This window comes from Pocillopora verrucosa, chromosome 9, assembly GCF_036669915.1.
Source record: "Pocillopora verrucosa isolate sample1 chromosome 9, ASM3666991v2, whole genome shotgun sequence".
NCBI classification, from domain to species: Eukaryota; Metazoa; Cnidaria; class Anthozoa; order Scleractinia; family Pocilloporidae; genus Pocillopora; species Pocillopora verrucosa.
Genome location: NC_089320.1, coordinates 1,393,866 through 1,420,307, shown reverse-complemented (window position 1 = coordinate 1,420,307; position 26,442 = coordinate 1,393,866). Strand labels below are relative to the sequence as shown.

At 37.9% G+C, this 26,442-nt stretch overlaps 3 protein-coding genes and 1 long non-coding RNA gene across 4 annotated transcripts; 2 read left to right on the top strand and 2 right to left on the bottom strand.

Moving 5' to 3' along the window:
- Positions 1–27: 27 nt before the first annotated feature.
- Positions 28–5,634, bottom strand: LOC131780547 (peptidyl-prolyl cis-trans isomerase H). The gene is made up of 10 exons (XM_059097155.2): positions 5,543–5,634; positions 4,703–4,767; positions 3,613–3,636; positions 3,095–3,139; positions 2,817–2,859; positions 1,895–1,990; positions 1,380–1,412; positions 1,087–1,141; positions 632–672; positions 28–168 (listed from the first exon to the last, which is right to left on the bottom strand). The coding sequence occupies exons 1-10, from the start codon at positions 5,621–5,623 to the stop codon at positions 100–102; spliced, it is 552 nt and encodes a 183-aa protein (XP_058953138.2). The 5' UTR covers positions 5,624–5,634; the 3' UTR covers positions 28–99.
- Positions 5,635–5,750: 116 nt separating this feature from the next.
- Positions 5,751–12,021, top strand: LOC131780539 (spermidine synthase-like). Its single transcript, XM_059097142.2, has 9 exons — positions 5,751–6,043; positions 6,976–7,115; positions 7,342–7,462; positions 7,585–7,677; positions 8,553–8,706; positions 9,201–9,284; positions 10,109–10,254; positions 10,551–10,673; positions 10,786–12,021. Exons 2-9 carry the CDS (start codon positions 6,985–6,987, stop codon positions 10,798–10,800), a joined length of 867 nt encoding a protein of 288 aa, XP_058953125.2. The 5' UTR covers positions 5,751–6,043; positions 6,976–6,984; the 3' UTR covers positions 10,801–12,021.
- A 1,285-nt stretch (positions 12,022–13,306) lies between these two features.
- LOC136283404 (uncharacterized) lies at positions 13,307–14,743 on the bottom strand. The gene is made up of 2 exons (XR_010718763.1): positions 14,508–14,743; positions 13,307–14,189 (listed from the first exon to the last, which is right to left on the bottom strand). It is a non-coding gene; the product is annotated as an uncharacterized lncRNA (long non-coding RNA).
- A 155-nt stretch (positions 14,744–14,898) lies between these two features.
- LOC131780559 (uncharacterized) lies at positions 14,899–18,616 on the top strand. Its single transcript, XM_059097174.2, has 3 exons — positions 14,899–14,959; positions 16,736–16,803; positions 17,122–18,616. The coding sequence occupies exons 2-3, from the start codon at positions 16,779–16,781 to the stop codon at positions 18,039–18,041; spliced, it is 945 nt and encodes a 314-aa protein (XP_058953157.2). The 5' UTR covers positions 14,899–14,959; positions 16,736–16,778; the 3' UTR covers positions 18,042–18,616.
- Positions 18,617–26,442: the final 7,826 nt, after the last annotated feature.

Below are 26,442 nucleotides of genomic sequence, written 5' to 3'. Positions count from 1 at the left end.
TCTTCACCTGCACGAAAACCATAAGGATTTGTCTACACTTTTATTCCAACCTCTGTACAAGTATAAACATAATTAGATAAAAAAGATACATTTACAACTCTACATTTCTCCGCACTGTGATATAACCACAGGTAATTTGGGTCTGTTGTTAGGTCCCGTAGGAACGTTCTAAAGGGAGATAAATGACAAAGGCAATAGGGTCGTAAACCACTTTACTGAGCAATATAAGTTATATTGGCAAGACAGAGAAAGGCTACACTTTGTTTCCACATGATATACAGGCAAAATTTATTGTACAGTAAGTTAATTTTATTACACATTATAACAGCAATGAGGATTTACCCAGGAGAGCAGCAAGAAGGTATTACACTAAGTAAATTGAGATTTTTTTTTAATTACATTTTTCACATGGACTAAGAATTACACTAGGTACACTGAACATGGCGAGGGGATGGTATTCTAATGACAAAAAGAATGCAATACTGTTTGGGAAAGTTTTAGGCTAGGAAGTGAGATTACTTTGCTCTCTCTCCTTCCTTCTTTCAGGAAACTCTAAAATATGCACACATTTCAAGCAAACTCACAAAACTGTACAAATGAACATACAATGTACACACAAACTTAACAATACCTCTATTTTTCTCATCACTAACAGTCCATCAACAACTTTACCTAAAATCACAACAGTAAATGTGAATATTGATTTTACAATAATCACATAAAATAATATGTAAACAGAATATCGCCCCTTTTAGAAGTATAGCATTCCTTCAATAGATAACTTGGAATACAAAGAGGGAGAATATAAAAATGCATAATTACAAGAAATAAATCTCAATAGGTTAAAAAGACAACACTCATTGGCAACAACAACAACATTCTTAACAACATAAATCAAACAAATTAAAATATAATTATTTATTTAATTTTACAAACATTGTTGACTGATTAAAAAAATTATTCACCAGCATCAGGATGGTAACACTACACTGTACATGGTGAAACTGGGAACTAAATTAACAGGAGGTTTTATTGTTAGCTCCACAAAGAAATTAACTTTGTTCATATTGTATTAATTATACTTACCAAATACAACATGCTTCCCATCAAGAAAATCACACTTGGCACAGGTGATAAAGAACTACATGAAAAAATCGAAAGACAACATCTCCATTTAGCATGAAAGGGTGCTCTAAATTTATCTGTCTACATTATCTGTTCTAAAAGGAGCACAGTTTTCAGAGAAAAAAGCTAAATGAAAACTGAAATCTAAATGTATCAAGAATATTTGATCAATTGCTACCATGAACACAGCCTTAATAGTGCTACAAATGTTCAATACCTTTGAATATAACTATACTGTTTACATGTATGCTTACCTGACATCCATTTGTGTTTGGACCACTGTTTGCCTAAAAATACCATTGGATAAATTTATCATTTAAATCAAGGAAGTCAAGAATGGACCAAGCTATAACACAATTGTAACCATCAATGCAATCCAGTCGTGTATATGATCAGATTAAAAATTAACTTGATTGATCTCAGGAACCTCTCATTCCTTGTCATGCACATTTGAACATTTTAAGGATTGTGCCTAAGTAGATGAATTGATCTCATTATCATCACTGCCGCAGCTCTGCTGTTGCATCACAACCATCATCCTCATCCTATTTTTTGTCATCGTTATAAGTAAATATGCATTGTTTTATCATTATCATATCATACAAATGTATAACCAGTATCACTACCAATATAATAGTGGAGAGTATTAGAGGTGCACTGAGACTTGTTGTTACATGTAATTACAATCAAAAGAAATGCAAAGAAGCAAGATACTATTTATATCAATGTACTCCTGCATAATCATATAAACTTGTTGAATCACACTCACCATAGAGAGAAGACCTGGTGCATCATGTTTTAACTTGAAATTTTCATCAGGGAATGCAACTTCTCCATAAATACTAAAAACCCCTGTACCATCACCCTTTGAAAAAAAAAAAAAAAATTATGTGCTGGAAAAAATAGACTGCATATACCACATATGTGAGACATGGATCAATTAAGGACCTTGAATAAATTTATTACAACCCTTACATGCTGACAGAGTAGGGGGTTGCCACACATCCAGCAAAAGTATTCTCTCAGTGAGCACATGAAACTACAGTGGGGACTGGCCACAAACATTTTACTCAAGTTTCTTTCTTCATTAACAGGATTAATAAACATGACATGAGACAAAGAATTATTTTTAAACTAATAATGGTAATAAGACTGAGTGGAGCCCTATTCGGTCTGTAATCATACATTCAAGTGATTAACAAAATGGGACTACTGTGACGTGGGAGTCTAATTTATTAATCACAAGTCAGAATGACCACAGACAGAACTGGACCACACAAAGTCCTGTTACCAATTAGTCAATTAAAATTATCACAAAATTTCAGACAGAAACTAGACATCAGTTACCTGTAAATTTCCATAAAAAAACAACAACAACAATGGCAACAATGAACTCTGCAAAATGCGAGACAAAAGCATGCACACATGGTGTGTTCTGTCCACTTACACAGGAATGACATGTTAACTGACCCTCTAACTGTCCAATTACAAGCATGATACATATGCTGTCTTATTAGTGCTCATATTGGCCTGATGATAACCAGTCACGTTTGAGAATTTTATTATAGTTTTGATTAATGTGGAACAAATAGTCAGATGCACAGTTAAAGTTTGGAGGGAGGAGATAACGTTTGCTTTTGAAAGTCCTGAGTGACATGGATCCTGGATACCAAGCATTAGCCAGCACTTACTTTGACAAAGTCGCCACCTTGGATCATGAAGTCTTTTATAACCCTGCCAGATAAAAGCATAAATCTTAAAGAAGCAATCAAAGATGACAAGTTACATTGCTATGTGCAATAATTATATACCATCACAAAAATTTGCATTCTTAGACACTATGACATCTAAAATTGCCTGTATACACTGTGTACATGTAGTACAGACATACAATGTTTTGTTCCTAAATTCAAAAAAAAGGCAATCATTTTAGAGGTCTTTACTGTATGTAACTAAAATTACAACAAACCTGTGAAAGAAGGCCCCTTTGAATCCTTGAGGTATTCCATCTTTTCTAAGAGAGAAAAAAAACAGGAGTGGCTGAAATTAAGAACAAAGGAGATTTCTTGAATTTATTTATATACCAAATGTACTTTTTTAAACAACCAAAAAATCATAGCTCATTCCATCAACAGTTAAATAAATCAATCAGACAGACATTGGACAGAATGCGTGGTGAACCTTAACTCTTTAGCCCCTAAGAGTGCCCAGCATCTAATTTCTCCTTACAATATCACCCCTGAATCACACATTAAGGTCATGAGAATAATGAAAATGATCAACAACTACAGAAGCTCTGTATCGTTAAGCTAATTCTCCTTGTCAGCACCTTAGGAAATGTATAGAGAACAGTATGGAGAATATGCATACTGATGTTAGGGTGTAAAGGTTAACCTGAGATTAAGGTTAAACCTAGGATCAAACTTTTTTTCTGTAATTTCTTAAATTCAGGTAGAGCAGAGGAATAATATCAAAACATATTTTTACCTGAATTCTCCTGTGCACAGTTGTCTGGAAATAAAAATGGAAAGTAAAGAAGAAACATGTATATAAAGGTTTGCCAAAAGGTATTGTGGAGTTTAAACTTTTGACTAAGTGTCACGTGAAGAATGAACGAAACTACAGTAGAATCAACCATGTCACTACTGAACACTGACACTTTGATTGGGTTAAATGTTTTGTTGTCTTGTTTGGAGACATATCTCCTGCTTCATCCAATTTGGATTTACATGGATTTATTCAGTTAGAAAAAGTTCATACAGACTACAATCCACATCATTATGAAAAAGGGAGAGCTTGACGCAGATCAAGAATTCAAAGGATTGTAAATACATGTAAGGAGAGACATAAAAAGCTTCAAATTTATTTCTTCAGACAAGAGTCAAGGCCTTTGTACTGAGCCTATCCCTACATGTACTAAACACAAACACACAAAAAAATTGGGAAAGGATCCCTTTATGATGTTGTTTAGGGTAGAGGGGAGGCTGTACACAAGCTAATTCAAGCATTTTTACATTTTCTCTTGGTTTAAATTTGAAACATTTTGCTTTCCATGAGACTCAATTGAAGTTTTTTCATGAGTTTGTGCTCTTTTCAAACTGTTTCCTCTTTCAATAGCAAATTAATAAATAAATGGTACATGAAAATAACAAGAGGAATGGCTGAATTTTAAAAAAATACTCTAGCTGTGCCACAGATTTCTGTAATTAATCCTTCAACTCCCAAGATCTCATTCCTAGTTCTCCTTACTGTCTGCCATATAGTTCTTGTGATGTTAATTTTGAGAATTTAGTACTGGATCAATTAATAATCCTCTAATTAGTATTTTTATTTATTCTCATCACTTGTCTGCTTAATATTGTATTGATATTGTAAGGAGAAATTCTGTCTTGGTCACACATAGGAGTTAAAGGGTTAAAGTTGCAGTTAGTCATTTATTTTCTAGTTACTTTACTGTTCATCATTATGCATGCAAGAAACACATTTCCTTCTTTAGAATAAGAGCTTAGGAGAGGTAGATTGTTTTTCAACAAAGTAATGGGGTACTCTAAATTTACTCCGGGACAATTAAAACCACCTCATATTTTCTGCTGTTTTCGGTACGACATCTGCAAACAGCTCCATTTTCAGTCTTCCAACCTCCTACATTTTGGAACAAAATGCATACTTGATTACAAAATACTACATATTAGATAAATGAAGTAAAAAAAAAAGATCAATGTCAATAAAATATTAAAATCAATAAATATTAAAATAGATAAATTGATAGATAAATATTGGAATAGTTTAGCTAATCAAGGTCAAGCTCGTATTCACTACAGTAAAAGCTTAGGTGATCTATAAAAATTTAGTGATTCCCATCAATTTTGACATTTTTCACGTAAAATACTGCGTTGGAAACGAAATTCTTAGGCAACACAGCTATAGTTTCAAGCGACATAACTTCGCGATCAGGCCAGATGACTTAAAGTCCATTTGACATAAAAAAAAAAAAAGCTTTCGTTGCTCTCAGCTACGCCTTAAGTAACTCTAACGTAACTATCGTGTTCTCCAATCTTCCTGTTTGCTTCATATCTTATCAAGACGTGTGTATCGCACTTCCAAAAGCTAAGTTTCAAGCGACATAACTTCGCGATCAGGCCGGATAACTTAAAGTCGATTTGACATCAAAAAGCTTTCGTTGCTCTCAGCTACGCCTTAAGCAACTCTAACGAAACTATCGTGTTCTCCAATCTTCCTGTTTGCTTCATATCTTATCAAGACGTGCGTATCGCACAACCAAAAGCTTTTCGCGTGCTTGAAACCTGCACATGCATCCCGATGAACCACTTGTTTGCGAGTCCTGCTCTCGGCCATCAGAAAGATGATCATCAGGAAGAAAAAATATAAAAAAAAAACGAAATCAAAGTCGCATTACCTGTCCCCCTATGGATATATCAAAGAAAACAACGGGATTTGAGGGGTTCGAGGCACCCGTTGAAGACGATGCTGCCGCCATTGTTGAAATAAACTACGAGGAATGGGGAAGAATTACCGCTTCCCTAGACTCCAGTCTTTTGCAAGGGTAAATTTCCCTCACTAGGGCCTGGAAAGATAATCGGAAGCTTCAGAAATCGTCACCCATTATGCATTTTGTTCCTGATTTTATAATTGCTGGTCTGCCATAAGGTCGATTTTATAGTTTAATTGCAACGTAAATTATGGAAAATTTGGTTTAGAAAGTATCGGTCAAGTCATTTTTGCTCAGAGATATTTCTGACCAGGGAGGGGTAGGTTGAGGGCACTGGCCCCAATGTTTATAGCGCTTGAGTACAAATAGATACACGTGCTTCGTGCAGAAGCTTATGATCTCGAGTCACAGGAATTTCGGTGGTGTTCATCGTGGTATATTGGAGACGTTCACGCAAGGAGGAAACAGGTAGGGAACATAGCGTTTCCTTGAAGACTGCTCACTGATCTTGATGTGGCTGATCACGAGTTTAGCTCGCGTTCAATTTGGCTTCCTCTTCCATTTCTCTGTACTAGTTTTATCTTTGTTGATTATCTTTTAAATGTGTCGGCGCAGTTCAGTCAGAAACATATATTTAGACTGAGATCTAGCACAAGGGAAAAATAAAAAGGTGATCGTACCGTTTTCCATCAACCAGCTTCAATATGTTTTGGTCGGTTGAGATTAACTCGAGATCAGGGTTACTAATTTTATGGTGCTGATGAGAAGCAAGATTTATGAAATTATAATAATATAATATAACACAGGAATATTGCGGCATTTTATATGTGCTCGAATGGATTCGATTTAATTTTAGAAACAATACGCCAGTACTATAAAGTTTTATTCAATGTATTTGTTACTCACAGAATATAATTTTATATGACATATTTATTTCATAAAGACTTAATAAATTCAATGCCAGTTCATTATTTTGCGATAAGATCACTAGAGAATTAGAACCTCTACTATATTTAAACAATTTCTGAAACAAAAGATAAGAAAAAGATTAAAAAGGAGACTATAATGGTAAAAATGACCTGCTAAATCAGTGTATTGTCATTCCAGACACAGGGATGTTGGCTTTTCGGTATAATGTAAAGTGCTAAAAGTCTGGATGTCTAAAAGAATATGTTATGTGACTGATTTAATCAGTTATTTGCTGTCGGCACAACAGTAGGCACTACCAAATTTCCCATTTCCTTGGAGAGATTGTTGAAGTTAAATTCAACCCAGTAAATTTCAAGAACTGTCTACACAAAATAAGGTAACTGGTAAGATATGACTGACACAGAAAGAGCATATATAGAGAATTTTATGTTTATCATTTACTCCTTCATGTGATTGTATTTTTTTTTCAGAAACAGAAAATGAATAGAATACAGAATGGCTGGTTTTCCGAAATAAATGACCAGTGGCCCGGCCAAGCACTTTCTCTTGAAGTAGAGGAGATTTTGTTTGAGGGAAAATCAAAATATCAGGATATTCTTGTGTTTAAAAGGTATGTTTCGGGACTATCAAGAGTTATCAATTGCTCTAGACATTTCTACCAGATACAAGGCAATTCACCAATTTTCATGACTATTTGCAGAGCACATGTCATGCTTGATATAGAGATTTGTCCCTCTGCTACAAAAATATATATTTTCTTCTAAAGTTGATCTAATACTATAATCAAATAGACCCACAAACACACATATTGAATAGAAGTCTTCTCAATTTTCTAGCAAGCATCATGGCAAGGTCCTTGTGTTGGATGGAGTTATACAATGCACTGATAGAGATGAGTTTTCTTATCAAGAGATGATTACTTTTCTTCCACTCAACTCGCATCCTTGTCCTCGAAAGGTAAAATGTTCCAATTTGAACTACTGATTATCCTATCATTAAATGTCTGAGTAACTAACCAGTTTGGCAATTTGTGATGAAATCTCTACGTAGCTAAATACAGTACTTCTAATAATCTACAGGTTCTTGTTGTTGGCGGAGGCGATGGAGGAGTTATAAGAGAAGTTTCTAAACATCCAGCTGTGGAGTCCATTGTTCAATGTGAAATAGATGAGGTGAGTGAAAAAGTGGTTGTGTGACTTACAGTACTCATAAAGCTTTTGAGGTCTTTTTATCATTCATTACCAGTCTTGCTCAAACTGTGCAATATGACTTTTAGTTGAAGGTCTTCCTCAATAGGCTGTATCTTTTTAATCCTTCCACCCCTGAGGTTGATTAGCATCTAATTTCTCTTTACAATATTACCCATGAATTAAACATTGAGGTTATGAGGATAAAGGAAATGATCACTAGCTAAAAAAAAGTTGTGGATTGTTATAAGCTAATTCTTCTTGTCAGCACCTTAGGAATTGTATAGAACAGTCTGGAGAATATGCATACTGATGTTAGAGTGTAAAAGTTCAATAAAAAAAGCCTGGTTTGTCACTGATCACCGTCATTATCCTCCCTAAATGTTCACTTGTCAGTGTTCTTGTTTTCATAATCCTCTCTGCCAATAAGCATAAGTAATGAAATTATTTCAAATGCAATTGGTCTCAATATGTGTGTTAACATGAGTAAATTTTTCAAATACAAAAAAAAATCACATGAGCTGATAAGGTGTGTGCAATTTGTGGTCTTAGGTGCATATTTACACCAAATTACACTAGAAATCATGTTATTGCTTGTTAATAATTTACATGAAAAAAGCATCACAGGAAGTCAAGACAGACGAAATTTTGAAAGTGCTTGTGTGCAATTCGTAATTTGCACTTGACTTCCAACATTGCACTTGTGTTACATGAAGAATGCACTTGAAGCACATAATTTTTTCATGTATATTACAATGATGACTACATGTAAATCATCCTAACAATTGATTTTGTTTTAATAATTATGTTGACATGAACTTCAGACAGTTTATCTGATTTGTTTTCATTTTTCCATGTAGGAAGTAATTGAAGTGTGTAAAAAGCATTTACCAAATATGGCCGAGGGTTTTAGCTCACCTAAATTAACTCAGTATGTAGGAGATGGATTTGATTACATGAAGAAGCATGAAAATGAATTTGATGTTATTATTACAGACTCTTCAGATCCTGTAGGTATGCATACTTATCAATGCAATAGCCATCACTCCAGCTCTTAACTCCCAAGGTCTTGCCATCAGTTCTATGGTCTGTCACATAATTCTTATCATAATATGGCCTTGAGAATCAACTTTCATTTTACACTGAGTTCATCTGTGTGAAATTTCTGCTTGACGGGTGCAAAACTGTTGTTTTGAGGAGAAGCTACATTTTGAGGGAGTTGAGGAGGGTATGAATGTCCCAACACTTAACGTTGAGCTTTCGAAACTTTACAAATAGTCCACTGGCGTTTTTGAAAATTGCCATCGTGTGCTGGATGACATCCAATACAAGTGTGTGCTTTTTTACCACTTGACATCAGTTATCACTCAGTTGTTGAATAATAAAATTGTGCTTACCTTTTTTTTTTTTTTGTTCCAATTATTATTTTTTAAAATTTTGTTTGTTTGTTGGTAACCATAAATGCATGTAACTTACGTATTAAATCAGTATCGTCACTGTCCTTCCAGGTCCTGCAGAATCTCTGTTTCAAGAATCATACTATGAACTCATGAAAAAAGCACTTAAGCCAGATGGATTATTATGCTGCCAAGGTACTTAATTTTCCGGCCGCCTTACTGTATGTTGATGCACGTGTGCGTTATCATTATCACATCTCTATACAATGTATACCAAAAACATTTACCCGTAGTCCATAGTAAAGAAAGATGTTTCTTCGTCTTTCCTCGATTCCCAACGGGGAGATGCTCTACCACTGAGCCACTGAGACTCTGTGGTGAGATACATGTACAGATGTAGGCCATGATTGGGAATGTGGTAACATTTTAAGCTCAGTAATGAAATAAAGAACGAGGAATCTTCTTGTCAAGAGCGTGGGGACATAGATAGTTGGCAGACATATTTAAGGAGACATTCGAACGTCGATTTAGGCTGAATGTCGGCCGAAACACACTAGTAACAGCGAGCAACTGTGCCATAGGGTACAGCTTCAAAGTGATGCTAATTGTCATTTGCCCTAATAGCATTGGAAACGTGCTGACTAGCTCAGTTTTGATAGGGAATCCATGGTGAAAAAGACGAATAAATATTCATCAACACCTATTTACCTTTGACAACGGTTCATTTGTTCTAAGCATAGTAATCTCTTTTGATGCGGATTTCAAAAGTTAGAGTCGAGATGTCATGTTTAAAAGCATAACCACGGTACTTTTTTCTTTGTCTTTAATTTAATTACGATTTAATGGCTACTATCTGTAAAAGATTCCTCAACCTCCAGACTATCAAAAAGGTAATAGTTAAGATTATAACAATATAACATCCTCTCATTCCAACACTTAAATAGGATCATACTAACGTTTGCGTACGTTTTACGCCCAAAGCAGTGAAACTAAGCACCGCTGATAATTTATTCTCACAGGTGAATGTATATGGCTTCATATCCCTTTAATCAAGTCAGTCTTGGATTTCTGTAGAAGATTATTTCCTTCAGTCAGTTATGGTTACACGACAATACCAACATATCCCAGTGGACAGATAGGATTCATACTGTGTAGCAAAAATAAGGTTGGTAACACCTCGTGACAGACTTCGACATCAGTTTTTTATTAAGCTGGTGGTTGATGGAATTCGATAAATAGGGAGAAAAAATTGGGTGTGCTAAAACGAAATCTCTGGTAACCGAAACTTAAGGGGGAGAGGGTTGATAATACTGTTCACGTAGTGCGGTATTACTTATGCATTGGGTGCAGAAGATATGAGCAGAATATTAGTGGGAGTTATTTTAAGGCAGTATATTCAGGTAATGACGAAAAAGTGTGCGAGGAATGAGGTTGTAACATATATATCTCATTGCACTTTAGGAAACTAAGTTTGATAATCCAGTTACTGAGTTTACTGAGGACCAACTTGAGAAGTTTCAGCTGAGGTACTACAATGCTGACATTCACAGAACTGCTTTTGTTTTACCACAGTTTGCAAAAAAGGTTCGTACCCAGGCTTCCTGTTTTTCTCCTTTTCTCTTTCCTGTTTTTCTTCTTGGCCAGCAAACACCAGTTTGAAAGTTTAGTAAATGGATTTTTCTGTCTCAATTTTTAGGCGCTTTCTATATGACACCCACATGACGATAATGGTATTGTTGTTCCGTCATGTCTCTCTCTGCGGGATACACTAGCGACAGATAACAGTGACCAAGATACTTATATAACCCGGTCAATAAGAAAAAGTACAGTGCAGCTTAAATATGACGAGACCAAGCGATAAGGAGACAACAAGTCACTCATGAGTTCTACTTCCCCAGTCGAGGAAGGGTGGAGACCAGGAGCCCATACTAATACATTTTGCTTGTCACTTTTTTCTCCTTGGTTGCTCTTTCCTTAAAGGAAAAGTAAAGTTTATTATTATAGTATTTGAAATTAAATTGGTAAGTGCTCTTAGCTTCAATTCAGCAGTGTCGTCATACTTACGAACTATTTGCAATTGAGTTAAAGTGAATTTAAGATATTTAAATCTATCGTATCTAGTTTGTAATTGAGGGTATTATTAGCTTAGTATTATTAATTAATTATATTATTAGTATTATTAACTCCTGCGCGTCCCTCGTGAAGTCAAAAGAAACTTAATGAAAATCTTTTTCACCATCACTCTAAGTGCAATTCGCAGTAGGCATTTGTTTCTCCCCGTAAGTTTCAAAAGTATTTGTGAAGGATATTAAAGAAAATAGGCTCCATTTAGCGAAACATGCTTTTCGTTCACTGGTTTACTCGTGTTTGCGGGAAACCTTTGGAAACACACTCGCTACCATTATTCTTACAAATTACCACTTGAAACCTGATAGATTAATCGTCTGCTTGGCGTGTTTTACGGTCTTGAATGTAAAATTACTCTTTGATTTGATTTTTCAGTTTTGCTGCATGCAGCCACTGGCTTGAAAAGTGAGGCAAGCCCCTTTGTCTGATCGAAAGTTCTGCTTGGCAATTCGAAATTAAAAGTAAAATTAACCTTTTTTTATCATTTATTTTTAATTTTTTTTTCCTAATAAATACTCAGCTGTGGGTTCGTTTTTTTTCCAGGAATTGAGCAGTGATTTGAACGGGGAAAAACTCGAGCACTTAACGGCTAACTTCTTTAAAACTTCCAATTTATTAATTTTAAATAAAAATTCAAATAGTTCTTCATTAATGAGTCGCGTCTCTCTGAAATTAAGACAACCATCCGGGATATTTGAATCGATTCGCTGTGATTCTTTGGAGTATCATTCAATTAATGAGGCATTACATACTGGCACTTTAAGCTTCCAACCTGATCCAGCCACACTCTCATTCTTTTAGGAGGTAAATAGGAGGTAAAGAATCTACAAAGCTTTAGAGGATCAGAACCTCTTTATCCAGAACAGTTTGTTGAAAACAAGCATGAGTATATGTGCCCAATTTGAAAAGAGGTACTTGATCAACCAGTCCAGACAAAATGCTGAACTCCACACATATTTTGTGCTAGTTGTTGGTCATTTTCTTTTGAAATGTGTGGATCCCTTTGCCCAGTGTGCTGAACTGTCACTGTAAATCCTAACAAGTTCGTTGAGAAAGCCCCTTTTGTTCTTCGCACTATACTTTCAGAGTTAGATTTTCAATGTCCTACTTGTAAACATACAGTAAAACTTCACCAACTACCTCAACATCAAGAATATTGCATTCAAAGCCCTACAACAGCACCCACACACGCCTTAACCCCTTCCCAAAGATCAGTTTCAGTAAAACCACCCCCCCTTGTCCCAGTGAAACCCATTATGGCATACCTGCATGGTATGGCATACCTGCAGCAGAGGAAAAGGGACCAGCACAGGTAAATGTACTAAATAATACAACCAGAACTTACAACCACCACTAGCACAACAACAACTTGTGGGGAAAAACTGTCAGTTTATCAAATGCTAACCAGCCCAAAGGAAGTTTATTCATCCCTAAAGGAGGAAGCTGGATTGTTCATCATTTGACGGTTCCTTTCACTCAGGATGGGGCAACTATTCTCCTCAAAACAGGTGGCCAGGTAATAAAATATTTTTTTTAAGTTGAAAATAAAGACATTCATTTCAAAACAAAAGATAAGATAATCCTTTTTCAGCCCTTAGAAGAGTTTATTTTATTGCTTTGAAGAGGGACATACAGGACACCTAACTAAATGGTTCTTTATTTCAGGTTTGTGTTCGTGGACTTCACATTAGCTTGGGTGTGTTTAAGAAACTGTTTGATGAACTAGAGAACCAGTGCTTTGCACTGGACAAAAAAAATTCAAATGATGCTGGCAGGAGACAGTGAAGAGAATGATGAAAAGATCCAGGCATTCAGAGCTGCCCAACTACATACTAGACAGGCACAAAAATTTCATGAAAAAGCCAATTCTTTAGAGGAGTTGCTGAATTTACAAAGTCTACATGCTAATGTTCATATCATGCTTGCCTACTTTACACTACTACAGGAGGAGATACACAAACTCCTTGGAAATGCAAAGGAGGAGGTAGCAATAATATATTTGTGTTTTCCAGTATAACAGCTGTATGATCCTCCAATTCCATTGCACATGTTTCAAACCCATCTTAATTTTTCAGTTGAAGAAGGTATGATTTGGTTTTACAGATCATTTATTTATATATTTATTTATATATTTACACTGGCTCAAATGAATTTGACAACCTATCAACAGCAAGATTTAAAAAGTATTATCTCAACATTATAGGAAAAGCTTTTGAGTGAACAAATGGAATCGGCTGCCTTTGAGAAAGTCAATGGACCATTATCAGTTCATTTGGATGAGGTTCTCAAGAAAATGAATGTCAAGAGACAAGCTTACCATGGAAAATCATTAATTGGTAACCATGTACACATTTGCTGCAAGGTAACACAAATCCTACCCTTAGAGAAGGAAATTGTTGAGTCACAAAATTCTATTAAATTGTTGCAGGTTTCTTTTTTGGTAGGAAGACAATATCATTTAACTATGCAGTACTGTGGTGACAAAAACAGTGGAGCTGTGTCCTTCCTTCCTTTCTCAAGCAAGAGAAATTAGTGTTAAATTTAAATAAGTTCTCAAGTTATTTGCTGCTTGCCACTTAGTCTATGAAAGTGCAGACTATCTCAATAATGGCAAGATTGATAAGCTAGGTAAGTGAAAGAAAGAACCTCACTTTTATGAAAAACATGAATTCAATAATAAGATCATGTCTTAAGTCTGTTCCACCTTTTCTTGTTGCAGAGGAAGACATCGCAAATTTTCAGTTCATTAGGGAAAAATTCCCAGACATGATGATCACACCAAGTCTCAATACGCTAGAAGAACATGTTTGCCCTTTTCTTCAACAATGGATTCCATGGTGAACAAAGGATTGAAGGAATAAACTCCTTCAAGACCCAGTCCCAGCATTTTGACCATGTGAAGAAAAAGGACACGAGATTACGTCAAATCCTTGTTAACCACCACATTGCCACGAGTCCGGAAAGCTCTCAAACCTAAAGAGAGAAATTTAAAACGAAAAGCGAACGAGTAAATCTCCTGCCTTTTCACTTGCAATGTATCGGTTCATTGACTAAGAACGAGTACTATGTATGTAAATCTAGTGTAATTTATTTGCTCAAGTACTAGTTTATATGAATAAAAGTGTTACCGCACTCTTTGGAACCAAAACTAAAGCTCTCCAGTCGTTTACAGACTGTTTTGCTTAAAATTCAGTACTTCCGAAATTCAAAATAGAGTCGCATAACGGCCGATCTTAACATATTAAAAGCGCCTCGAGAGGAGTCTAAAACAATTCGGATTAAAACACTTACCTCTGTCAGTTGTTCAGTAAGGTTTGAAGTCTTCTCTAATGATTCTTGCTTTGCTGGGAAAAATTCGGGCCTTTTGCAAATTGAAATAAAAGTTTTCAGTCGATTTCATAGGGTGTGCTTGTTGAACTCCACCATAGCAACGTGTTTTCGTCGAATACAGGCAAAATTTGACCGATTTTACTCAAATTTTCGAGAGCAAGGGCCTCTTCATGTGCACACATCCGCCATGCTGAATTTCGCTCACATACATTACATACACAGTAAGATTTCATTGGCTAAACTAGGTCTTAGCCCAAGGGGTTGCCATGGACGCTAGATTTATGCAAATGCATAATTTGGTATTAGCCAGAGAAGTAATAATTAACTCGATGTTTCCTGTAGACCGCATGCGCGAACTAAATTTCCATCGCGAAACAGCCGTGTATCTGAAAGCAAGCTGCTCAACCACAGAAGTAAGTTTTAACGTTCTATTAAGTCAATACATGTCTTTTGATCTTTATTTAACAAATAGAGAAGTCTTGACTGTGCTCTGTTCTGTTGTAAAGCACGCAGGAAGCGGCTAGAGCACGAAAGAAGTGTGGGGGGAAACACGAGACGTAGTCGAGTGTTTCTCCCCACTTCTTGAGAGAACAACAGAACAGAGCACAGTCAAGGCTTTTCTATTTGTTTTATAATCAATAATCCGTTAAATTCCCCAAGAATTACTTTCAATTTTTCAAAACAAATCTTATTTCCAAAGCGAACAACAGTGTCGTCAAAAATGTCAAACCATCAAAGTTAAAAAACCATCAAAGTTCATATTCTGCAATAGTTTACAATAGTTTTTTAACACTTTTGCCTGAAGTTTTTTAGTTTCTAATACAGGATCTGAAAGTGAAATGTTCAGTGAAATTCGGCCCAATCGTGGCTCACAAAAATACGCAAGTTATTTCACATGACAAGTAGAAAACAAACTTTTCAAGGCGAGTGTATTATGAATGAACAACAGCCGAATTCACTAAGAAATGAAGATCGCTCGGAATGACAGCGCCGTAAAACTCGGTTGCAGTTACTGATCTGGCCTTCCACTCAACGCATCGGAAAGGTAATCAAGGCAAGCTCTTATTTTTCACTCGAAGGGTAGTCGATTTAGTTCCTGAGGCTTGCTCCATTGCGATGACCGAAGATCGCCATGATTAGCTAGCCGCGATAGACCTTAAGTCACTCTGACACCGTCATGATTAGTATGAATTTTAACAGTTATGCCAGGTTATATTTTTCATCATTCCTGTTTTTTTTTGTTTGTTTGCACGGGCGCACGTGTCATGACACGGCACGCTAAGCATGTCACAAATTTCCAGATATGCGCATATTTAATAAGCAGAAGAAAAGGCAGGCATGATAACTTTTGTTTGGCATTTCTTTCAAGCAGTGCGTCATATGACATGCTCAGAATGTGTAATTCGACACTCATGCGAAAAGGTACGCGTGCTGAACGAGAAACCATCCATGCAAAGAAAACGTAAAAGTAAACAAGCACCTACCGAGTCCGTAATTATGTTCCATACAATTCTTCATTCTCCATTCTTCAGTCTTCATCTCGTATTGTCCATTCTTCCTTTTCCGCTCTCCATTCTCTTCCCTCCGTTCTTTGTTTACCATTCTCCATTCATGATTCTCTTTTCCCTATTCATAATTCTACATTCCCCTTCCTCCCTATTCCATTCTTTATTCAAGTCTTTATTTATTCATCCTTTCTGTAATATTTCACCGTTTTCACGGCGTGTTCCATTCTCCATTAATTTTTTTTTTGTAATGTTTATTCTATATAATTGTATTCTTTATTGTCTGTGCGTTAATTTCGAATTCCAAATCTCTCTTTCCCTTTTAAACTTCATGATTTTTTGTTAAGTTTCATTCTCCTCTCAACATTGTTTATTCTTCTCATTTTTTATTCTCTGGATTCCATTGTTCATTAATCATCCTTCATTTTCCATTCCCCATTCCACATTTCAAGTCTTCATTTTCCAATCTCAGTGCTCCAGTACTCATTCTTTGTGAAGTGTAGCGTAGGCCCCTGGCTTTAAGGTTTGGACCATGATCAAATGATCAACGAAAATGAACAGGGAGCGGAAAACTGAAGTTTGCAAGTTTTGCCATGTGTTGTGTACACATCGTTTTGTATAGAAGAATGGCCTTGTTGACAAGACCAGCTCTAATTGGCTTACTTCCCTGTTATATTTTGATAGATTCGTGATACTTGGAGAGGTGCAAGTTACATCGTATTCAACCATGGGCGCAGGAGAGAGTAAGCCAGGTATTTGTTTGTTACTTTTCACTTTGACAACATGTATATTCATCATGCTGAGCCAAATGCCAAATTTAGTAAAGGTTACTGTCAACGAAATCTGGTCAAACTTTTTTAAACATTTTTGTTTTTCGCTCTTTGGTCCGAGAAAGCAATTAAGTTTAATTTGCTCCCCTCCCCTTCCAAAAAAAAAAGTCTTTAAAAGACCGCCAGATAAGGAGAAGAGCGATAGGTGTCTTGGAAAGGCCTCTAGCACAGGCAAAATCAGCGAGACTTATCGTAATTTTAATAAAATTTATTATAATATACTATAATTTTTCTCCGCAGCGCTTAAACCCAGGGCACCGCACATATATGCGACCAACCGAGTCAAAGGTGTCAAAGAGATATTTCTACGGGTCCGAGGCGACAAACTAAGGGAAACTAAGGAATTTACTCGTATTATGGACGAGGCTAAAGGAATGGTTGCCGCTGCTCAGGCTACAGGGAAGTTAGACGACCATCATAAAGACGAGAAAGAGAAGGAGCGGCGAATTCACAACAGTTTGATCCATGGAGGTTTCAACCATTTTCCGTTTGGTGAGACCATGCCATTTCCAGCTGAAAATGATGGTCATTTAATGTATGTCTCAGTACACGACGGGGACAAAATGTGGCTCATAGATGTGGCCGTGGATCCTGAACGTTATGGCTGTGTTACGATCAAAGGCGACCGAGGGGGAATTAGCGTGCACCCATCTAATCCCAAGCCCTGCTGGGTCCAATTGCAAGACGATTGTAGTTCACTTTCCAGTAAAAATTTGTTAGAGGTTGAGCGAAGAAGCAACAACATCCCTGTTTATCTCGGAAGAGCAATCTGGCAAGCTGATTTGTTGGACCCAGAGCGACATCATGTTCTGGTTTGTAAAGTGTGGCAAGAAAAGGGGAAATTATGTGTTTACCCCGATATGGTGAGTTTTGTACAACTTGGACGTCCCAGGATAAGTGCTCTTTCGGCCACAAGGTATGAGTGGGTTAGGGCAGAGACCGGAAACCCTGTTCCAGTTAATGCAGTTAGAGTGAGCGACAAGGATGGGTCTCAGCCGGTGTATCTCGGGCGTATTCATGGCGACAGAGCTTGTGGAATAACGGAAGTGGATGGCATGTTTGACAAATTTATTGCCTCGATGAATGTTCATTTACTTAGTGGTGATCAACTCACCGCGTCGACAGGGGAAGTTCTCCTGTTGACTGCAGAACCCATGTAGCCTCGAGATGGAAAACGACCAAAGAAATAAGCACTTTTTATTACATGTACTCACGCTAATTTTTCGCTTGAACCTGTGATATTAAAACTTGTTTTATCCGTTTCTGCTTTTGTTTCGTTTGTTTTTTCGTCTTATTTCCTGCCTATTTTTCCCCTATGATATTTTAGTTAATTATTTTGTCGTTTTATTTTTGCCATTTTTGAATTAGTAATTGTCATTTTTTCTACTGGTAGTCATGACGCATATAGAGGAACACTTGGATGCAATTTACATTTGCAATCTCTAGAGCGCATACTAATGTCGCATACTGTAGGTCCATATTCTTTCAAACAAAAGCTGCGGTAGAATGCTTGTCGAAATAGATGGCCTAAGTACCCTCATGCTTTAGGGGTTCTATAATAATCTCCCTGATATCCTCCATGAGCAAGGATTCTGGAGTGTTTGTTCCTATTTGGATAAGTACCTTAGCTATTATATAATCTTTATTCTATTGGTTAGCACACATTTGACCGTAGTCACGTGATTATGCTCATCTATCATTGTGTGTAATTAACTTCAGGGCATTCTAATAAAGTAGTTGTGTAGAGCACTTGGTCTGTGCATGCTTTACTCTATAGTAGTATATAACGAACCCTAATGCACAACAACTGGCGAAGAGGATGGCCACTCTTAGAACAATTGAGTTCTTTAACTCCAGTTCAGAAGACTGGAACGCAAACTGCGAACGTTTCGATCAACACGTGATCGCGAACGAAATCAAAGAAGAAAAGAAGATCGTGGCCACGTTCCAGACCTCAATAGGCAGCAAGACCTACAACGTCTTGAGAGATTTACTAGCTCCGGTGAAGCCATCTATCGTAAAGCTTACAGATTTGGTCACAACTTTACGAGATCACTATGAGCCCAAGCCGATCGTCATCGCTGAACGTTTTCACTTCCACAAGCGCGAACAGCTCGAGGGGGAAGGTGTGGCGGTGTACATTGCAGCCCTAAAGAGGTGTTCAGAACATTGTGCCTGCGGCGCATTTTTAGAGGAAGCCCTTAGAGACCGATTCGTCTGTGGCCTGAGAAGCAGACAAGTTCAGAAAAGACTCTTGGTAGAAAAAAGTCTCACATGGAAAACTGCAGTAGAAATGGCGTTGGCAATGGAAGTTGCTGATAAGCAAGCCAACAACTTCAGGAATTCGCCCGCAGATAGTGACATACATCATGTGAGATCACCGCATCCGCTAAAAGCGATAAAACCAAAGACACCGTGTTTCTGTTGCGGCGAGGACCACATCCCGCAAAAGTGCCGATTTAAAGAAGAATTATGTCGGAATTGTAAGTCAAAAGGGCATATCGCCAAAGTTTGTAAGAAGAAAGCACCTTCATCCTCTGGTAGTTACACCCATGGATCACGTTCGAATCAAGGTGGGAGAAGACAACCAGTTCGGTACGTGGAGGACGACATCCTTCAAAAAGAGCCAAACGACGATTTCAAACTATTTCACATTCATCAGGAAAAGCCTGAACCATCCATCATGGTTCCTGTAAAGGTGAGTGGTGTAAGCTTTTCGATGGAGCCGGACACTGGTGCGTCAGTTTCAATCATGTCCGCCGGGAGGCATGGAAAAGACGGTTCCCGAAAGTTCCATTAGAGGAGTCCCAAATCAAGTTGAAGACTTACACGGGAGAAGCCCTCGAAATTATTGGACAAGCACTGGTGGAAGTAACCTATCAAGATCAAACCACCAAGTTATCGCTCCAAATTTTAAAAGGGAACGGACCAAACCTATTTGGAAGGAACTGGCTAAAGAACATTAAGTTAAATTGGGGATCCATCAAGAAGATAAGTTGTGATTTAGATAGCATGTTATCTAGACATCAATCTGTATTCAAGGATGAGTTAGATACTATGCAAGGCGTTAAGGCTAAACTATTCGTCGAGCCCGAGTCAAAACTGAAGTTTTTCAAACCGTGCCAAGTTCCATATGCTTTAAAAGGAGCCATCGAACAAGAATTAAATCGCCTAGAAAATATGGGAGTAATCGAAAAGGTGCGTTACTCAGAGTGGGTGGCACCGATAGTTCCTGTCGTTAAACCGGCCGAATTCAATCAAAGTTTGTGGGGATTGTAAAGTCACCGTCAATTCCGTTTTGGAGGTTGACCAACACCCGTTGCCAAACCCCGAAGAGTTATTTGTTGAAGTAAGTGGGGGAGAAAAATTCATTAAGCTAGATTTATCCAGGGCTTACTAACAAATTCTTTTGGACGAGGATTCTAGGGAGTATGTAGCCATAAATACTCACAAGGGTTTATATAGATCCACTCGTTAACCTTTTGGAGTATCCTCCGCGTCAGCTATCTTTCAATCAAAAATTGAGCAACTGCTCCCGGGTATACCAATGGTCGTTTGTAGGGTGGACGATATTTTAATATCGGGGAAAAATGATCGAGAGCATTTAATTCATCTGAATGAAGTTTTAGCGAGGTTGAAACGCGCTGACTTGAGGTTAAAACTTAGCAAATGCAAATTCATGCAGCCAACCGTTGAATTTCTAGGTTATCGAATAGATGCGCAAGGAATACATGCGATCGAGAAAAAAGTCGAAGCCATAAGAAAGGCGCCCGCACCCGTAAATCAGCATCAGTTGAGGTCATTCCTCGGAATGATCAATTATTATTCAAAATTCATCAGTAACTATTCAACTATCACCTATCCGTTAAATGAGTTACTGAAAGACGGAGTCCAATGAAAATGGTCTACAGAACAGCAAAAGTCGTTCAATCAACACAAAGACAAATTGTCCAGCGCGCCCGTTTTAACACATTATAACGAGAAATTAGCGTTAAAACTCGACACAGACGCCTCACAGTATGGCATCGGCGCAGTAATCTCGCACATATTACCGTCCGGAGAAGAGCGACCGATCGTCTATGCTTCGCGTACGTTATCCAAAAGCGAGCGTAATTACGCGCAGATCGAAAAGGAAGCACTCCGCATTATTTTCGGATTGAAGAAATTTCACCAATACTTGTACGGAAGAAAATTTCTTTTAGTTACAGACCACAAACCGTTAACCACATTGCAGGACCGAAGAGCGGTATTCCAACTCTGGCAGTCGCACGCTTACAAAGATGGGCATTACTGCTCGCCGCGTACGAGTATGATAATAGGGACCTTACGATCCGACAACGGCGACGGCGACGTGGGACTATTTTACTTCCGGTTACGTACTGCGCATGAGTAGATTTCTGAGACGGCGGTGTCCCTTCACGCGCGGACGTCTAGAAGCCTTGTTTGACGTTGTGCGAAAACGTGGAAATTAAAACCCAACTATGGCAAATGAATCAAAGTAAAAACGAGACTTTGCGGCTAAATTTAAAGAATACTAGTTTGTTTGAAATATCCGAAACGAACAGGGCGTGGAGTCTTTTGTATACGACCACAAACTGAATGGAGAGAGATTTAACTTATGTTGCTTTGTATTTGTTTGTGATTGTACTTCACTCGCTATCACTGGGCTTTCTTATCACTTACTTTCCAACTTTTTTCTCGATCAAAAAAAGAGAACAATTAAGCTTAATTTTCTTTTGGGTTTACTAGGAAATAGTAGAGAGATTTTGTCGGCAGCGGTACTAGATTCGACCGATGCAAAGTGTATAAATACTTTCATTGAGCTAATTTTCATTTATAATCGTAGATTAACCTTATTTTACAAGGAACTCACTTCAGCGTTAATCAAGCGGGAAGCATGAGCCAGGAGAATAGTGTCACGGAACTTTGGCATGGCTTTCTAAAAAACTTTCGTTGACTTAAACACGATAAACATCAATGACCGTCGTCAACGTTCTCGCTCGTAAAATTCGTAATCTCAATTTTGGCGGGAACGCCAACACGACGTGGCCCCGCTCGACCCAGACTTCTCACGTTGCCGTCGCCGTCGCCGTTGTCGGATCGTAAGGTCCCTATTGAGTACCGTTCGACAACAAAACACGCGAACGCCGATGGTTTATCCCGCTTGCCGATACACAGCGACAAAGCGAACGAAGAAGTCGATGAGGTCAGACTCATCAACTTATTGCAAATCGAGTCTTTACCAATGAATGTCGGTCAAATTCGCAAAGCGACACGAACTGATCCGGTTTTTTCAAGAGTACTATAATACGTGATGACAGGTTGGCCAGATAAGCAAACTACACCGGAAATCACACTGTATTTTGCTAGCGTCACGAAATTACAGTCAAAGATGGCTGTTTATTGTGAGTAATAATTCCCAGTCAGCTTCGCGAGCGTGTGCTATATGAATTACACACTGGACACCCAGGTATTGTCCGTACGAAGTCACTTGCGCGACGTCACGTTTGAGGAGAGCGATTCGATTATGCAAAATTCAGCCCGATTTCCTATCAGATACCGAACGACACCAAATAGTACTACAGGCCAAACACCAACCGAGTTGTTCCTAAATCGTCGATTAAGAACGAGGTTAGGTTTAATGCGTCCTGGCCTCGGTCGGAAAGTATTTGACCGGCAGACGGATCAGAAAGCCAGATAGATAAGACTAGTAAAGGAAGAGAATTTACCCTTGGTGGAGAAGTTCTGGTGCAAAATTTCCGTGGTGAGCCTAAGCGGCTTGATGGCATCGTTACGGAGCAGATCGGTCCCGTCTCTTACAAAGTTTTATTCGGAGAACAACTATGGAAGCGTCATGTTGACCAAATGGACCAAAAGCATTTAAGTAACAAAGATAGTAAACCAGAAATTAGTGCAACACATTCAAACGATACCACTGACATCCAACCGGTAACGCCTCCGCAAGCAGAAACCGCGGAAAAAGCCACGCTAAAACCAAATGAAACCAAAAGTAGCGAAAATGACAACGATGAAGGTACGCACGCAGCCGCGACAGCCCAACCTCAACCTCAAACACGCTATCCAATTCGACAGCGTAGAGCACCAAAGCATTTAGGATTTAATACGTAATGATTAGAGTAACTGATTGCCAAGCCTTTGAAATAAGTGTGGTGGAATGTAGTGTTTGTTCCTATTTGGATAAGTACCTTTGCTATTATATAATCTTTATTCTATTGGTTAGCACACATTTGACCGCAGTCACGTGATTATGCTCATATGTCATTGTGCGTAATTTACTTCAGGGCATTCTAATAAGGCAGTTGCGTAGAGCACTTGGTCTATGCACGCTTTATTCTATTTAACAAATAGAGAAGCCTTGACTGTGCTCTGTTCTGTTATAAAGCACGCAGGAAGGGGCTAGAGCACGAGAGAAGTGTAGGGAGAAACACGAGACGTAGTCGAGTGTTTCTCCCCACTTCTTGAGTGCTCTAGCCGCTTCCTGCGTGCTTTATAACAGAACAGAACACAGTCAAGGCTTCTCTATTTGTTTTATAGTAAAGAAACCATTAAATTCCCCGAGCATTACTTTCAATTTTCAAAACAAATTTTATTCCCAAAGCGAACAACAGTGTCTTCAGCATGCTCTATACTCTCATAAAGCACGCTTCAATAAGCCAATCAGAATCCCTGTTAGAATGGTTCAAATAATCTGATTGGCTGTACAAGACTAAAGCTGTCAAAAGTGTCAAACCATCAAAGTTCACATTCTGCGATAGTTTTCAAACTAAAATAGTTCGGCAGGTCGAATTTAACACTTTTGCCTGAAGTTTTTAAGTCTCTAATACAGAATCTTGAAGTGAAATGTTCAGTGAACTTCAGCCGAATTATGGCTCATAAAAACACGCGAGTTTTTTCACATGATAAGGTAGAAAACAAACTGTTCAAGGCGAGTGTATTTTGAATGAACGACAGCCGAATTCACCGGAACATGAAGATCGCTCGGGATGACAGCACGGCAAAACTCGGCTGCAGTGACTGATGTGACTTTCCATTCAACGCATCGGAAAGGATATCAGAGCAAGCTCTTATTTTTTTACTTGAAGGGCGGCCGATGTAGTTTCTGAGGCTTGCTTGACTGTGATGACCGGAGATCGCCATGATAAGCGAGCGGCGATAGACTTCAGCATGATCATATTCGCGCAGACACCGTCATGATTAGAATGAATTTTAGCAGTTATGCCAGTTCGGTTATATTTTTCATCATTTCTGTTTTGTTCAGTTTTGTATTTGAACACTGAACTTTATATACTAAACGAGTGTTAGCTGTGTTTGATTTTTATTTCCGTACGTAAGCTTGCAATCTAACTGAGCGTGAAAATCTTAATACTCGGAATGTCTATTTTGTTTTTCCTTTGAGGATTTTCGTATCTGCTCACGTTTCAATAACGTAAATAACGGCGCCTGGTAAGTTGACAAACCTTTGTTTGGTTCTTCTGTTGCTATTTGCCGGCTCGCTTGTTTCGAAATTTCACTTTCAATTATCGGAAAAAAGCTGAAAAGAAGTCCCGGTAAAGGTCGAACATAGTACAATTTGGCAGATGGCGTGACAGCTTTAGCTCAGCTCTATGCTCTATACTCTCATAGAGCACGCTCTTTCAACCAATGACAGCGCGCGTTATATCCGAACTTTATTATAAAGTAGTATATAACGAACCCTAATACACAACAGATTCCAAGGCAAATATATCGTGTAAAAATAATCCAAAATAAACTTATTTGCTTCCAAATAAAAAAAGTTTATGTATCCCATATTTGGTACATTGTTAATTTTTTACTGAGCTGCTAAGTCAATGAAGAAAAGCATGTAGTACTGAAGGGTCAAACTAAAGGAAGACTGGGCCATATGGAATTGAATGAGCGACTTGAATGAGCATTAATCACAATACTGTCTGGTGAATTTCATAGCAATAGACGGTTATTTGCGCAAGAGTCGTGAGTTTTGTTGGAAAGTTACCAAGCCTTCAGCGATCAGGTTAAGACGAGACATTACCTCGAGTTTGTCCTATTTGTGTTCAGACCTGAGACGCGTAGCAAATTCAAACCACTTCCTCCCTCCAGCTCCTCTTTCGTTTATGTGTTTTGTATTATGCACACTTCATGCCTTTATCATCGTGCCCTTACCATTACCAGATCATAAAAATGAAATTTTTTTAGTATTTAAATCACACGAGACTTAGTTTCTCGACCACTAATAAATGGGGGACCAATTTTCATAACGACACATGCAAACTTTTTGGTTTCAATCATGAGCATTGTACTCTTGCAAACAAATTCCGACTATTGACTTAAAAACCGACCAAATTTTCGACAAAGGTATAATTTCAAATATATAAAATACAATATTGAGTAAATGGCTTTTACAGGTTAGCAAGCTGCATATATTTGTGCGGAGTAGATCCATAAAAGCTCGAATTATAAACACTGTACCGATAAAGATAGTTCTGTGTTCCATTTTTTTTTTTTGATCCCATGTTGCCAGGCCAATATGGCCTACAAGTGAGCTTAAAACTGGCAAAAACGCAAATTTCTCAATTGAAGGATCGCGTGGACAACAACAGATAAGCGAGAAAATGGCTTCATACTCAAGTCACGGAAGTGTAGAAAAGGAGGGGAGGAACAGAAATCGCTAAATTTTCGCGCAAGCCTTTGTGAGAGTTCATTAGCTTGGAGAAGAAAAAAACATCTTCTGTTCTGTAACCGAAAAAAAATTACATTAAAAACACTCACACTCCATATGGGTGTTTGTCTATGCGAATGTCTAATAGAAGACGTCAAGGTCGTCAAGGTAAACTAACAAAAAATGCGAGGCGCCGATACACAAGAACTTTTGCGACATGCTGAGCCTCTGATATTCCTATCACATTGGATCAGTATTGTTGAGCAGATGAGAAGCAGTCCCATTCCCTCTCTCAACAGTGAAGGTTTTCAACCTTTTGGGCGTATTCAAACTGTTATACTTTACTTCATTAAACTCTGCCTGGTTAGCAAATGTTGATACCACTGTGTTCCATCGACTGGCCACCATAAATCATCAACCGGAATTTATTGTGACAGTATAACCACTTCAGGATTGGTTGCTTTCGGCGGAAAGTTTTCGATCGTCATAAAATTCTGTTGCTATGACTGAGTGATGAGATATGGAGCTCTACGTATGTCGTGAGAAACTGTGGTTCCACAAGGATCTTCACACAGATTTGATTATAAATAAGTTAACGCCTAAAATGAAGCTTTCGTTATTTTTGATCTCATGAGCATTGTGGAACTTTATGACTACTTATGACGTAAAAAGTCCTTGAAATAACTTGAGCTGTTCACCAGCATATTTCAGGATGAGAAATAAAAAGGCACGGCTTAAAAGATTTGGAGGAATTTAAACCGAAATACTGCCTTACAATACAAAATGCCACAGAACATCGTTCTTTTACAAGGCTTTAATGCCGAAAAAAATTGATTTTCAACTTAGCTGCAAAAATGACGAAAGAACCAATAGCATTTCATTGT